Genomic DNA, 15,193 nt, shown 5'->3' with positions numbered 1-15,193 from the left:
CTCATACACTTTTTTGTAATAATATTTGAATGTTAAATAAATGTATTAATAATGTCAAAAAGAAAATTGCATTTCTTCTTAAAAAAACACAAAAATCAATGGTTGGTATCAATGCCTAATATATAACTGAAAAAGATAACGAAAATATCGTATTACTAGTGTGCCCTGAGAAAAAAAAAATAATTTGTTTTCATTCGATAAGCACCACCCTAGTGTCCATTCCTGTATGGTTGCTCGAATTGTTTGTAAACATTCACTGCCTATACTGATCTCATAACTCTTACTATTTGTATTTAGTGCTGAAGCGACAAGAAAAAGAATCTTTTGGCCATATACATTTCAAAGCTTTTATCGGATAACACAAATAATTCTCCGAGAGCAACCAAAACAGGCTATTTGTCCATACTATACGCTACATGTTTACTGAACGAGGCATCACAGTCTCATACATATACACTTTGAACCACGCCAACGTTTCCGTGTTCCACGTACGCGATACAAGGTACAAAAATTTAGCTCATACATACCCAATTAAGAGGATATACTACTTCGTTAGGAATCAGTGATACAACAAAAGAATCCACTAACTTTAATATGATTTTTTAAATTGATATCATTGGTACGGAAATTTTTGAAATATGATCGTTAATTTGGTACACTGAACTAGGAAAAAAGTGCGAGACCTTGACAGAATACGTAAGCGTGGACCATGGCAAAGACAGGCAAAACGCAGTAACGATGGCCGTGGTTTAGAGTGCTTGAAAGTGGTTGTGCAATAATGACTCAAAAATGGTAATTGGTTAGGGCTGGTAAATGGCGGTTTACACGAGAAACGGCTGCTAAACGACCTGCTGGATTCGTACAACGTGCTGGAGCGACCCGTGGGCAATGAGTCCGAGCCCCTCGTGTTGAGTTTCGGCCTTACACTAATGCAAATAATCGACGTTGTAAGTTCAGACCACCAACTTCCACCTCTTTCTCTGTAAAGAACGCATAAATGACCTTCTCTCTACGTAACACGCACACCGCACACCGTACAGATGAGACATACAGAATGTACTCGATTATCCGAAGTGCGAGTTAAGCGAGTGGCAATAGACAGAACGTCCTTTTTGCTGCTTTCACTTTTCGAGTAGTGTTTTGATTGATATTTGCATGCGTCTTCTATTTATTATTTATTATGGTAAGTCTAAGTTTTGTTGTTTATTAAGTTGGAGGAAGTGATATATACGTATATGTATATATACTTCCATGCATGTATGGTGACTCACAGAAGCATTCGAGTTGGATTAAGTATCCAGATTATTAAGTATAGACGTCGTGCTAACATTGGAATATTAAGTACGTTGAGTAGACTATAGAAAATATGAAAATATTTACATTAAAAATATTCGCCTGGAAAATTGTATTAATTACGTATACGAGTAGACAATAGAAAATATGAAAATATTTTTCTGAAAAATAGTATAAATTCTTTAGTATTCCTTTCGAGAATTGTAGTCTCTGAGAGTTAATACTCGCATTGAAAACTAATTTCTGATTGTTTTAATAGACTAATATGGTATTTTAAAAATTGTTTGATTATGCAGTAAATATTTGAAGTAGAGTATCAGTTATGGTTGATCGAAAATTGTATATAGATAACTAATAAATCTCACTTAATATCATCAATTTGAAAGGCAATATTTTTCGAATAATTACAATTTTTTAATTCTGCAAGTCTATCTGTTAGTCGCTGTATTTTATAATTTAAAAGAACAAGTTAGTGTACGCGTAATGTGGTTTGCAAACTATTGTGAAGTAATTATCCAACGAAATTATGGTAGTTAGATAAGAATTTCCTATGAACTAATTGCATGGTGTAGAAGCGGCCATTTTATGGCGTCGATGATTCTGATTGTATGTTTAACAATAAGTATTACAAAATAGAAATTTTCTAAAGTGGCGTAAACCACCTCTCGTAGTTTCTAACTTGATAAAACTGTAATGTCATGGATAGATAAGTGAAGTTGCTGCCTAGTTTTATACAAATTTTTGAATAAATGCTGATTATAAACTTTTATTTGGTCATTGAAATAAACAGCGCTTTAACTACCCCGTTGAAAGAAGAAATATCAAATATGGAATTTTGTAAAGAGAGAAAATCATTTTATCTTTCGATACAGTTTTTTATAGAACACTATAAAAACCAAAACTATGGAATTGAAAACATAATTCAACTAATTGAAGATATGAAATAATGTAGAAGATTTAACGATTTATGTATTTTCAATTTGTCGCGTAATCTGCATCGTCTGAAGATTAATCATCAAGAATTAAATAATCGAGTATCAGTGAAATTATTATTTTCTTTTTCTAACCGATAAAATTACTATATTCGCTTTTTCAAATTTATACAATACGAGTCCTTTTTGACAGAAAGAAAAATTAGCATAGAAAATTCAAAAGCGTGTCTTAAGGAATTAGGCAAATGAAATTTTAATTTCATTTAATAATAATTTTAGCTTTCATTTTCTTGCATATTTTTTACTTTACTGCTCTAAAAACTGTTCGTTAATTGAGGATAGTGAAAAATATCATGATGCTTATGCAAATTAAAATTTCCTTACATTTTTACTTCTAGATTCTTTATTTGTACCGTCTCATTATATTCCGTATAATTGATTATGTTTCTGAGAGTCCTTTAGACATATATTGTTAAATGTTCTGCACGAATTTTTAAAATTTTTTTTATGAATATGTAATCAAACGGAAAGGGTAATGAAATAAAACACGATTTATCTGTGATGTCTAGAGAGAAAGATTCAAGTGCCCCTCTCGTTAAAAAATCATCAATATTACTGTTGTGTGTACCCAACAATAGTGTATCGGAAAATCATTCGAAACGTTTTAAATTAATCACATCGATCACTGTCGGAAGCTAGAGTCGAGCTTTCAGTTACTTCCGTTGTTCCCTTGTTAACAGTTAGTTACAAAACAATTCAAAAGTTTATCCACTTAATACAACCAAGTAATTACAGTTTGAAGACCACTGAATTCTCTCTGCCTTAATATTCGCAACGAAATTAACATTTACAAAGGATGATTTGAGTAATATTTTACAGAAGCATCATTACCATTATTTACTTATAGAGATTCTGATATTGATTAAATATTTCATTCTCATTATTCAAAATTTGATATTTTCAATTCTTCTTGATTTAATACATGCTTCTCCTCTGAGAACAATGCAAATTCGTTTTTGATTAAAATTCGCTGCTCAATTATGAGAAATGCACGTGTATAAATTTGCAAAGCGCTCGAAATTTAAAATCACAAACCTTTTCAATAAAGTACACGCATGATGAAAGAGATAAACTTCACTAAGAATATAAATTAAAAGTTACTTTTTAATTTGAAGTCGTTACATTTTTAGTTATTTCTTTATTTTCTAAATATAAAGTGAGTGTTTCTATATCTATATTATTGTAATAAATTTTTTATATTGTGTGAATATGTAGTATCAGTTCATTTCTCAAAATCGTGTACATATATTTAACATATCTCAGCTAATTCATGTACAAATTCTTCCTTTGAACGAAATATTCGTACAGCTTTCTTATCATTTTAGTACTTTCGCTAGTTACTGTCTTTTAAATAATCAGTTCATTTTAATCGCAGATTTATGTTGTAGATTAGATCAACCGAGTGTACGTATGCATGAGAAATGTATCAGTAAACCTATGCATACCGACTAAAGAACAAAAAAAATATTTTTGTACACTGACAAATATTAAAGCGAAAGGTAATACCATTTCCATTTTTTATACCTGCTTTTTTGGTAACTTTCAGTATTACTCATCTGTGTTTCATTTTACGAACTAAATACTGAATTTATAATAACACAACTTGGCTTATGCAGTGATCCACATAAGCTTTACCTTTAATGTTTCAACTAACAAATGAGCTGTTTGTGATATAAGACTTGTTATGAAATTATTTTTTTACTTACAAAAAGCTATTATAAAATGTACATTTACCATACAGCTCTATACCCGTGAATCATATTACTCGAGGTTGTCGATTAACCGTCGCACTGAAGAGTTCTGCTCGGAGCACCAAAAACGCAGTTCCCGTGTTCATTTCACTTCACAGTCGTTTACATCGTACGATACCACTCCACCATTACGTTCAAAATTTTCAACGATTTGGCGTAAATAGAAATTTCATCGAATAAAATCTCTCAAAAACAGAACAACCTAATTCGACACTACGTCGCGTCGCTACAACACGCGATCACAATCGACAGCGATGTTTCCACGTATGTTATAGACACTTATACTCGATCGATGTGTTCGAATTTAGAAAAGACATTACGTGCAATACGCGCTTTATTCGACGATTCGAAGCAGATTGATCGAACAAGCATTTTATCGTGACAGAAAAAGGTACGTTCTTAAGAAAAATGGAGACAAAATGGTCACCAAGCTGTTAATAGGTTGATGCAGCTAAAGATATTATTGTTGACCTGTTCGGGTATAAGTCGTGTCTATTCGAAGAATTTTGATCCCCCATTAAGCTACCTGCAATGCTTGCAAGACATTGAAATAATTTGGCAGTACATATTCACAGCAACTAGCTTTGAAATATTTTTGAAATTTTGAAAATGACGTTTTCTTGCTTTAGAAATACTTTACATTTACCGTTTATAATTTTCAATAAAAGTTTACACAGACAGTGTTGATGATATAAATTACTTATATAAGAATAAATCAGGATAGATTGGAACCATAACTGTTAATAACTTCACATTGGAGATTGTTTGAAATACTTTGAAATATTCTTGAAATACCGATGATAATGTTGACGTGCCATATACAGGATGTCCCACTTAACGCGAGCACCTTTAGTATCTCACTCGCTTTTGATTTGCAGAAAATTTATTTTAATAAATGCTCAATGTGATGTCCATCAATTTCGATACATTTTTGCACTAATCCCTCTATCGTAGTTATTCTATTATTTAAATATTCTCTCATACATTTCTGGATTGTTCGTACTTAGGTCACATGAAGGTCACACTGTTCTAGGTCATTGGCCTCTTGTATTTTAGAGTCTTGACCTCAAATATTATTCCATGCTGATAAAAGTATGTAAAAAACATCAATAGCTAATCGAATCAAATCGAAACTATGTAACCTTGAGAAAGATGTTTGCTTGTCATAGTATCTGCTCCAAATAATACTTTCCTGTAACATTTTTTTTGTACATATCTTCAAAAACAAGTGAGATATTGAAGGTGCTCACGTTAGGTGGGGCATCTTGTATACGGGTGTTAGCAAACACGTGAGCCACTTTCCGAGGGTGGATTCTACAGGCTAAATTAAGCCAAAATTCAGGAATTTCGTCATTTCTGACTTTCATCTCCGTTTGGCATGTAAAATTACTCTGTAAAAGCGTCCCATATATTTATTAATACCCTCTATATGCGTTACACTTAAAGTTTACCATCTTCATCGAAATTTCTCAGGACGAAAATCAGGCTCGATAATTTTTACGAGAGTTAAGGCCACTCTTCCCTTCGAACAGCAAAGTCTTAAAATAGCAATATCGTGAATGCGCGCACCTACAGTTTCCCTAGATAACGTGCAACGAACACAGGTAAATATGCGCCGCGCATTGTTTCGCCGCGCCTGTTTCGTCGTTTATCGTTCCCCGTGTCCAACAGCGGCTTCTCCATTTTTTTGTGGCGTCCCTTTGTTCTCCCTTCTGCCTCGTGACCGTTTTCCATAGGACTGTTACAATCGCGAACGGGATTCGACCTCTGGTGTTTTTCATATTCGAACGACCACAAAGAATGACGCACCGCACACCATAGATCAAGCATTATGCGGCGAACTTATGTTTTTCGTCATTTCACTGCGTCTATCCGTTATGGTGGTTCATACCTGACTCTCTAGTCCATAAAGCATCATATGACTAATTGGTATTAAACACCCACTAATACATTTTAATAGCGTATAAAAAATATATCTATGAATTTCAACATTTTAAATGATCATTCTTCATTATATTATAAATAAAGAATATATTTCTGGTACGTTTGACAACACTGTTTTTGCAAAACTGATTCGTAGGTGGTCTATAAATATGAAACAGAGTGTACTTCAAATTCCATTTAGTGACTATGAAACCGTTATCTTTAATCATTTACTAACCAGTCAAATTTACAAATTAATTTTAGTTATTAAATAATAAACTAATAAAATTACTTTAAACATATTGAATAAACAAATATACTTAACAACTTGTGTCTGACAGAGGTCATTAAATCGAACGTTTTTAAGGCGCTGTAGCTTCAATCATCGCGTCCTCGGTGACGAAGGACCAAGTCTTTTCGTCGTGGAACTGTTAGTCGTTGGATTAGCCGAGTTTCAAAGCTCTTCAGCAACACCACCGACTATCTAGTTTCATTGTTTTCAGTGTGTGTAATAGCGTGTACACTTTACCGACACGCGAATAGCTTCCCTCAAGTAAGAGAAACTTATACCGTTATCGTCAATGCCTGCAGTATACTTCCGAATGCTCCGTTAGGACCAGGGTGCCCATCTTATCTGGTAATGAGTTTGTCCTCGCAGATAAACGTAGCTTCGCGGCCCGATTATGGTTGGCGTTTTTATGAGAGCACGCGAGAGATAATAACGGTTGAAGCTGGTTAATACAATTAGACCGACGAACGCAACGGTTCGTGAAAAGTGAGGTTATGTTCGCTGATCTTTCTCCGACTTTAGCCGAGTTTATCAGAAAATGGGTTTATCTGTACGGGAATCTTCGTACACTTTTCAACTATCGGATTATTGTACGTGATATGAAAGTTCTTCAAATGTGTTGTACTTCTTCCCTGAATTGGACTACAGTTACATGTATCTGGATCCCAGACGTATAGTCCTCTTCTTAGCGGTTCGAAAAATGGTTATATTTAAGAATTTTTTTTAAAGAATGCGAACAAGATATGATAAAAACTTTGTGAACTATATTTATTATATATTCAGGTAAATAACACAAAGTTTTGTTTCAATATTGCATTGCACACACGATGCTCACGATATCTCGATCTAGAGTAGTCCGAAATCAAAATATCAAAAAGATTATTGAATGTTACTCCAACATCTATCGCACGACCTATCATGAAGTCGAAGAAATAAAATGGCCTCATTTGGTATGAGTTTTAACAAAGCATGTAAAAGTAGGAGGAAATTTTACGTATATTATTGTGAATATCAAAAGAATTTATGCTTCAAAATTTGCAATAGAAGGCCCCGTGATAACTGATTCAATTACAAAAGGAATGACATAAGAATTTTTTAAATCGGTTAACTTTTTTACGTTATGATGGGCACCGTTTGTATAAAGTGCAATTTCGGATCAATACAATTAGCGCCACGTACAATGCATGAATAAAAACTAATTTTTTTTATTTATCTGAATGTATAGTAAGTAAAGGTGAGCAAGTTTTGTTTTACCATATCTTCTTTGCTTTTATTAAAAAAATTCCTAAATATCACCATTCTTTTCCGGCCGTTAAAAGGGAAGGGGCCTTAAGTCACACTTTTTAATCCTTAGAGAAGAGAAAATCAAAACTAAAAACACCTTGTAATTTTGGAATCGTTTGGTAAGAATTCAACGAGAATCAATCACTACCTTTGAATTACTGAATGGACTAAAAACAAGTCTTGATATGTAGAAATGGTGAGCATTGCATTAAATCTCCTGTGACTAACATTGTATTGTTTGGCTCACATCATATTATTTTTCCCCCGAAACATTTAACTTTCATTTGAAACATTTCTCAAACGTTACAAAATTCAAAGAAAATTCGCGAGTATAAAAAAAAACGCTTATTCCGATTGGAAACAGTAAAGTATTGCTTTTATAACAGATGCCTTAATTATACCCGTGTTTTTTCCTACGTTTTCGCGGTTCACCTCTCCAGCCAAAGGTGAAAGAGAAGGTACCGAGAAGACCGTCGAAGAATACTTTCTCGCTATGCGACCTCGATTGTTCCTACGGAAAAGTGATCTCGCCTGTAAAAACGGTCTTTACAACCTCGGGAACGAGCCTTCCACCACGTTGTTTCCGCGGAAACGCTTGTAAAGAAGCGAAAAAAAAAGAAGGTTCCGCTTCGATGAAAGGAAAAATTCGGTAAAATTTTAATTGTGCGTCCGTGCTTTGACGTCAGGGAAAATCACCAGCTCTGAAGCGACGCAAGATCTAACGGTCATCAAAGATGAACCGAATCCGAGGAATGTTTTCAAACGCGATTGAACACGCGGGGAAATGAAAAGGGACCGAGTATTTCCTTTTCTGTGGAATTTACAGTTTCGTCGTAAGCGCATGCGCGCCGATCAGAATCTTTTTTTTTTTGATTATGCGTACGATCACCTCGGCCCACCGGCCGCGAAGAATGAATTTGTTTGACGCACGGACAGAGTCTGTTAGAGACGATCCCTTTGACGTGAAAGAACGAAATCAATGTAGCCACGGGGACACGAGCGAGTTCCGAGTGAAGGCTTTGAGGACGTTGAAATAGAAATAGAAGAGAACGTTGTGGCTAACGTTCGGATTCAATTTGCAGGGAAGAACCTTTTCGTTGCTCAAACTATTGTGAATTTCAAGTATATATTATTTCGAAAGTATGGACAGAAATTGAGATACGGGCGATGTAATATACGATTAGTCGGGGAGACCGGGGCTAGTTGACTAATGAGGTTAGCTGACTAACTCCCTTTAACTATTGCATTATAGAATAAATGGTGCTTTTATTCGCGATATTGTTTATCTGTGACTCAAATTATGACGTGTAAGCCAAAATTGGAACTAATTGTTCCTACAAATCAATAAATATATATGAACAATTCAATGTTTCATTTTTTTGAATACCATTATTTTGTTCGTAAACATTTAAAACTCAATGATTACTCAACTAACCCTAGAGTCGGGGTTTGTTGTCTTATTGCTCACATTAATCTAAATATGATAAAAACTACAACCTAGGTTCAATTAAATCGATTTTCAAAATTAAGCTTGCATACCTAAGTAAATGCGTGAACTTTTGGTAAAATTTTCTGAGATTGACAACTACGAGTCCGACTACTAGTAGCGCGTTTTGGTCCAGCTCATGCACTACGAATCAGAGTTTGGGCTGAATGGGTTAAATGTTTACTCGACTTACGAGTAAAAGAACAAATGAAGTACAAATAAAAGAACAGTAAAGTTATTTTATGATGATATATACCTGTTAGCGTCAATGCGTTTTGAATGGGATCGAGGGCGGATTCGCCTGGCACTGTTTTGGCTGCAAAGGATTTATGATAGGTACTTAGACTGCCTGCGGTCCTGGAAAGACGGGGCGTGAGACTAAACAGCCCTGATGTCACGCGACGGTGACGGGCCGGGTTGGGTCCTTTATTTATCGGCCGTCGTAGGTTTATTTATGAGAAACGGATGAGGAAAAATTAAAGATGACAAACAACCCGACGTTGCCTTGCCTAAAGAACAAGGACATTATTTTTGGAGAATCTGCCCACGGAGTGGGTAAGGCAGGGATGCTTTTTGGTAACAGAACTGTGTTTACCAGTATCAATTTTCTTACATACCTGTATATAGACAACGATATGTTCTCCCCTGGCCCTATCAAACACACGTATAGGCAGATCAAAAAGATGGCATTTACTAGACGATCCCTATCCCAGTCGCCTGGGTTGCTCCTCAGCAGAGCCTCTTAAGTAACCAAAGGCTTTAATTACGACTTGCGAGAGAACTGGCCACCTAGCGGCCGGTACCCAAAACCCAAGCGACTGGGAGCTACGTCTCCACACATCGCCTGTCCCATAAGATCTCCTATGTACACACGAAAACGTCGGGTTTTGTCGTACATAAATGTTCCTCGACGAAAGCGTCATCGTGTGAAAAGAATCGTGGCTGGTCCGGGGCTCGCGATGGAAAACACGAACGACACGGGACGAAATCCAATTTCATGTGAAAAGGGATCCGGTTAATGGCGGCGGAAGAAGTCGGAGGAGTCCCGAGGAGGACTTCCCTACCTTGATATCGGTTTCTCATTTCCATGGCGGATACGTACGGGTGACGCATAGCGTCAAGGATGCGCCAGTACAAAAAGGAACGCTGCAAAGTGGATTTGTTCGAGTAGGAAATGCGCAACGGGTACCGGAGTACACCGTCGACTGACGGTGAACTGGATTTCGTGGGCTCTGCTTGCTATGCCTCGTCACGTATCACAAAAAGTTTCGGGCCACGGCATACGTCGAATTAACCCTCTGTGCCCGGCTGATATCTAATTTTCCGTATGCTTACGACATTTTTGGCTTGCTCCCCCCTCACGGTGACTCGGTCGAGGTTGGTTTCCCTGAAACGCTGCAGCCGCGTCCTTTGAACGACTGGAATTTAGAGAATGCGGGGACTGTAACTTTCGTTGCGGAACGAGGGTCCATGAAAACGGTTGCTTGCCTTACGTGTGGAAGAAACGGGCTCTTTGGAATTTTTCACCTACGTTTTCCGGCGTTGACGCGGTGCGAATTATTGGCTTTTATAGTGGCAGGACGTAGAAACGCGGGGAAAATGATTAAAGAGGTGTACTTTGTCGTTACTCGGAGAAAGGCTTTGATTAGTCTAAGGCTGTTCGTGACACTTTGACTGTCAGATTATCTCACATAAATGTTTCGTAAGATAAGAACCCATTTCGTAACGAAATGAAAACAGAACGAGCCAACGTTTTTCACAGTCCCTATTTTATCTATTACTATCGTGGTTAGTTCAATTGACGTCCTAAAGACTTGTTCTGACTAAAGAGTATACAAGGTGTCCCATCTAAAAGAGACCACGTAGATATCTCCTTTCTTTTAAATGATGTAAGAAATGTTTAAAGAACAATTTAAATGGTTTCGAGAGTGGAATGTCGTGGAAGGAAGAAACTACGAAGCTGTGCTAATAGATTAATATTTTTAAACTAGTAACCTGATTCCATGAGCGCCGCAGTGTCCTCTGTGGTACCGTTGCGGCGCGACCGTAATGGCACAGAGAGAGAACGAAGGTGGCAAATAACAACGTACCATCCGCATCCGCCGAAAATTGTGTCGGCGTTAACTGCTCTTTGTTTTCCCTTCCCCTTCCCGGTAAACTCCTCGTCTGTAACTAACTTACAGTATTTGTTATAGCCGAAATTGGCTTACCATCGGGGATGGAAAGTGAATCCCGAAACTTTACTCGTCCATTCCGGGCTGTACGTGATCTGTATAAACCGGCTTTTCCGCTGCGTCTGTAACTTATCCTACATCCGAAGGCTGCGAACGTGTGACCCGTGAGGCCGCAACCGTCCGTTCACCCCCACCCGCCCTTTGCAACGCGAATTTATTCCCCCCTAATTTCATCCCTGCTCCACATCCGGCGGTCGCGCACGATCTGAAAATTATTTAGCGCAAAAACAAGACCACGGTGAAACTACTCGGCCAATCGATCGTATAAGTATCAATTTCGAATAAAATATGAACGTGACAGGGGTATGAAATAAGGCGTCGCTAAATTTTCGCGATTCGTTAGAAGTGTAACGATTAACACAGTGCACGAAGTGGGGCATTGAGGAACGTAAGAAATATGGTCTTCGAATTAATTGTTACGACTTCAGCCCATTCAGACCTGATGGTCACATTTGTGTACATGAAGTTTCTTACAATTTCACACAAAGCCTTACTTACGTGTACAGTGTGTTGCAGATCTAAATTTTTCTTACAAATTTGAATTTTTTTATGTTCTGAACCTTTTTAGTCGGTCTAGTGCATTAACAAGTGAATAATAAACCTTTCTTCGAAAGAATTTTGATTGTTTTATAAAACAAATTTATTAAATATTTGTTTTACTCTTAAAATTTATTTCGTAATTTAGAGTACGTAGCCATATGGCAACGGTGGGAACGAAATGGTTAAACTCGAATTTAATGTTAGCTTTTTGTTCGAAGCTGGTTTCTCAACCTCTATGCAAAAAGTATTGCCACCTTGGGTATTATAGCTCGGCTTCTAATGATCAAAATGTCATAAAACTTCGACATAATATTAACCAAAAATGTATCTCTCGATGACCAAATTTTTATGTATTTTTAAAAAGATCGGTTAATTTTGGAACAGACCGTGTGGGTTAGTAATGTAGGAAGATAATAGTAGACGTAATTTGATTGACGATTATAGTTATAATAGCTTCGTTTAATCGAAGCTCACAATTAATCCAACCAACGGGACCAACGATCGCAGTCACAATTGTTCCCCGTTGACGACTGAATTTATAATAACGTCATATCACATTAACTATGCATGGGATCGGATAAATTCATCAACTAAAAAGTAATCGCACGTTCATCCTTCAATTCGCTCCCTCGAAATAGAGACAATATCCCCTGTCAACGACTAAAATCCTTCCGCGAAACAATATCGCGGGGACAGGGAACCGCATCGTCGATGCAACAACATGAACGTATTTTGTATACACCGTGAAACGGCACGGTAAATCACATGGAACACAAATAATGCATTCGAATAGTTCAAGCTGAATCATGGATTTCGAATACGAATGCAACGCTCCCTCACCCGCGGAAACCGTCGAAAATATGTAAATACGCCGCAGAAGAATAATGTATCGCCGCGAAAGCTTTAAAGATTAAACCAAGAATCGGGTCTGTCTACTGGCGTGAGGATTTATGGCGGGTCGTGTGGACCCATGCAGATCTCCGATCCATATACAGGGTATCCCCTAAATTGTGGTGTAACCGACAGGGTCTGATTTTACATATAAAAATAAGTCGAAAAAGAAGAATAATATTGTTTCATCTAGGGCTTCGTTTTCGAACAAAAATGAGTCTGAATATCCGTCAGGTACCCCTTGCTTTATAACTAGACTGCGGATTTTATGTATATGGACCATAGGGCCCTATGAAATGTAAGAGAATACGAAACTTTCACTGTATACAACGAGTTTTTTATGGTAGTATAGACTCAATGAGATACTTAAGGGGGAAATAAGTACCACTTTTCGTCCTCGTCTATACCAATTACTTCATAAAATTTAATTTTGCATAAAAATTCGCAGTCTACTTATAACATCGAGTACGACACGTGATGACGATTTCAAACTGCATTTAATAAAAATATTAGTTTAATATTAGTTTAAATACTGTATTCGTATAGTTCGTTTTGTTTAAGTCGAAGTGAGATACTCAAATAAAAAAGTATTTTTCTTTTTTGTTCGACTTATTTTTGCACGAAGAGATATCATCAGGCCGGTTGCACCACGATTTTTGGGGCACCCTGTATATCGTTTCATCTGTGTCCTTCGCGATCTCGAACACACACACACATGTCGAGTGTCTTAAGATTTCGAAGACGGTGGCGCGTAACCCACGGTCGACACGTAACAGCCAGAGATCTCCGAAATCCTGGGTCAAGCGGGGAGGATGAGGGCCGGCGGATCTAAAGTTCCGGAGCGTTCGCCTCTCGCTGTATCAAATTTCGTAGGTCAGTTTTCGTTATCCATGCTATCCCGGAGGCCGCGTGATTTCGCCGGCGATTTCGTAGCCAGTATCCTGGGAACGCGGTCGGGTTACAACACTTTTAGCGAACGGTGGGGGGAAACAGAACAGAAATTTATGATTTAAACGTGGGGAATGCTACTGGGGATCCGGATATTCGCGAAATTTTGGTCGGTTCGATTAGCATTGGATTTGTTTGGGCGGCGCATAAGTGGCTTAACACTATGTCGAGAAAAATCCCTTATATGTAGTTGATAATAATGGTATATAGAAGTAAGTGTAACTTTTTCGTGGTTATTAGAGGAAAGGTTTTCTTCAGCTGTAACAAGGTAACCTGAAATTGTATATTGCGTTTGATTCTATACTGAAAATAATTTGAAAAGTTTAATGAATATTTGGAACGTTAAAATTAAATACAATGAGTGACGAAATTGAACAGTTTTAACTAAACGGTCATATGCACGTAAAATTGGTGAAAGCTAAATTTAATGCATTAAAATTATCCGCAATATTTTGTTTATAATGTCAGGTGGATATATGAAAATTGGATGAACGATGTAGAAATATTGTACAACTAAAACGTCGAGAAATTTTATCGAACATTTATTCTGAATATTTTTCGTGTCTATATTTATTTTTATTCTAACGAATTATTGCAACACATAAATGTAGCAATGCAATAAGCTCACAATAAGCTATCTTCCCTGTATATATAAATATACATGTTGAAATTGTGGTTAATATTTCACTGCCATATTCATTTTGCAATTTAAATGTGTACCGTCTGACAAATGCCATATTTGTACTACTGCATGTAAGTTGAAAGATTGCCTCTATCTATAAAAAGGTGTCGGAACTATTGTATAATTAATATCGGGAGGGCTAAAACTAACGTCATTATATTAATTGTATAGTCAAAAATATCTTCTTGATCTGTAATACACTAATTTTTCTTTCAGACTTCATCATTTTCAGCAACTTTAATTTAATTCGAAATTAATTTAAACGTAATCAATATTGTTTTGCATCACGTTTAAACGAAAACAGTATCAATGAGAACAAAGACTGTGGGGTTTAAACGTTGCAACTAAAGCAATTGTGTTATAATCCCCCATTCCTTCTTTGTTTCAATATCCTCTACCTGCTTTGTACGGTTTTTATTGGACACAACTGATACAAGTTCAATTAGAAGTCTATGAAGTGAATTTTAAGCTTTAAAAATTTTAATCATCACCACGCGTTAACGATTCAGTAGTGGTATTATGAAAATGAAAATTAAAAGTTAAAACATTTTGAATATATTATAGATGATTAATTGGTCAACATATTCAATACGTTCGACAATTATTATTTCCTCGATTTATTCTTCTCTACTAGAAACTCTGTCTTTGGAAATTTATAGTTTTCATCCCTATTATTTATGCATATCTGTAACACATGTGCAAAGGACATTTTTCTTATGTCATTATAAAAAAAAAGAAGACAAATTACACTCTTGCAAAATTTACTGCTGTTGTATTCGGTGAACGTAGAGAATGCGATAATGTTATTATTCTTGTATCTTTGCCATCAAATTGTAAAACAATTACAGAGTTGTCTAATTATATTTACACGCAATGCGTA

At 36.4% G+C, this 15,193-nt stretch overlaps 1 protein-coding gene across 1 annotated transcript in view; it reads left to right on the top strand.

Annotated features, from left to right (window-relative positions):
• The window catches only part of LOC107193958 (neuronal acetylcholine receptor subunit alpha-7-like), a 246,598-nt gene that overhangs the window by 75,754 nt on the left and 155,651 nt on the right, over positions 1 to 15,193 (top strand). The window contains exon 2 of the mRNA XM_015583497.1: positions 805 to 947. Within this exon, the coding sequence (XP_015438983.1) occupies positions 805 to 947 (143 nt within the window). The remainder of the gene's footprint in view (positions 1 to 804; positions 948 to 15,193) is intronic.

This window comes from Dufourea novaeangliae, unplaced genomic scaffold, assembly GCF_001272555.1.
Source record: "Dufourea novaeangliae isolate 0120121106 unplaced genomic scaffold, ASM127255v1 scaffold21, whole genome shotgun sequence".
In the NCBI taxonomy this organism is placed as follows: Eukaryota; Metazoa; Arthropoda; class Insecta; order Hymenoptera; family Halictidae; genus Dufourea; species Dufourea novaeangliae.
The sequence above is the reverse complement of the archived record's forward strand: the minus strand, read 5'-3'. Positions and strand labels throughout refer to the sequence as shown.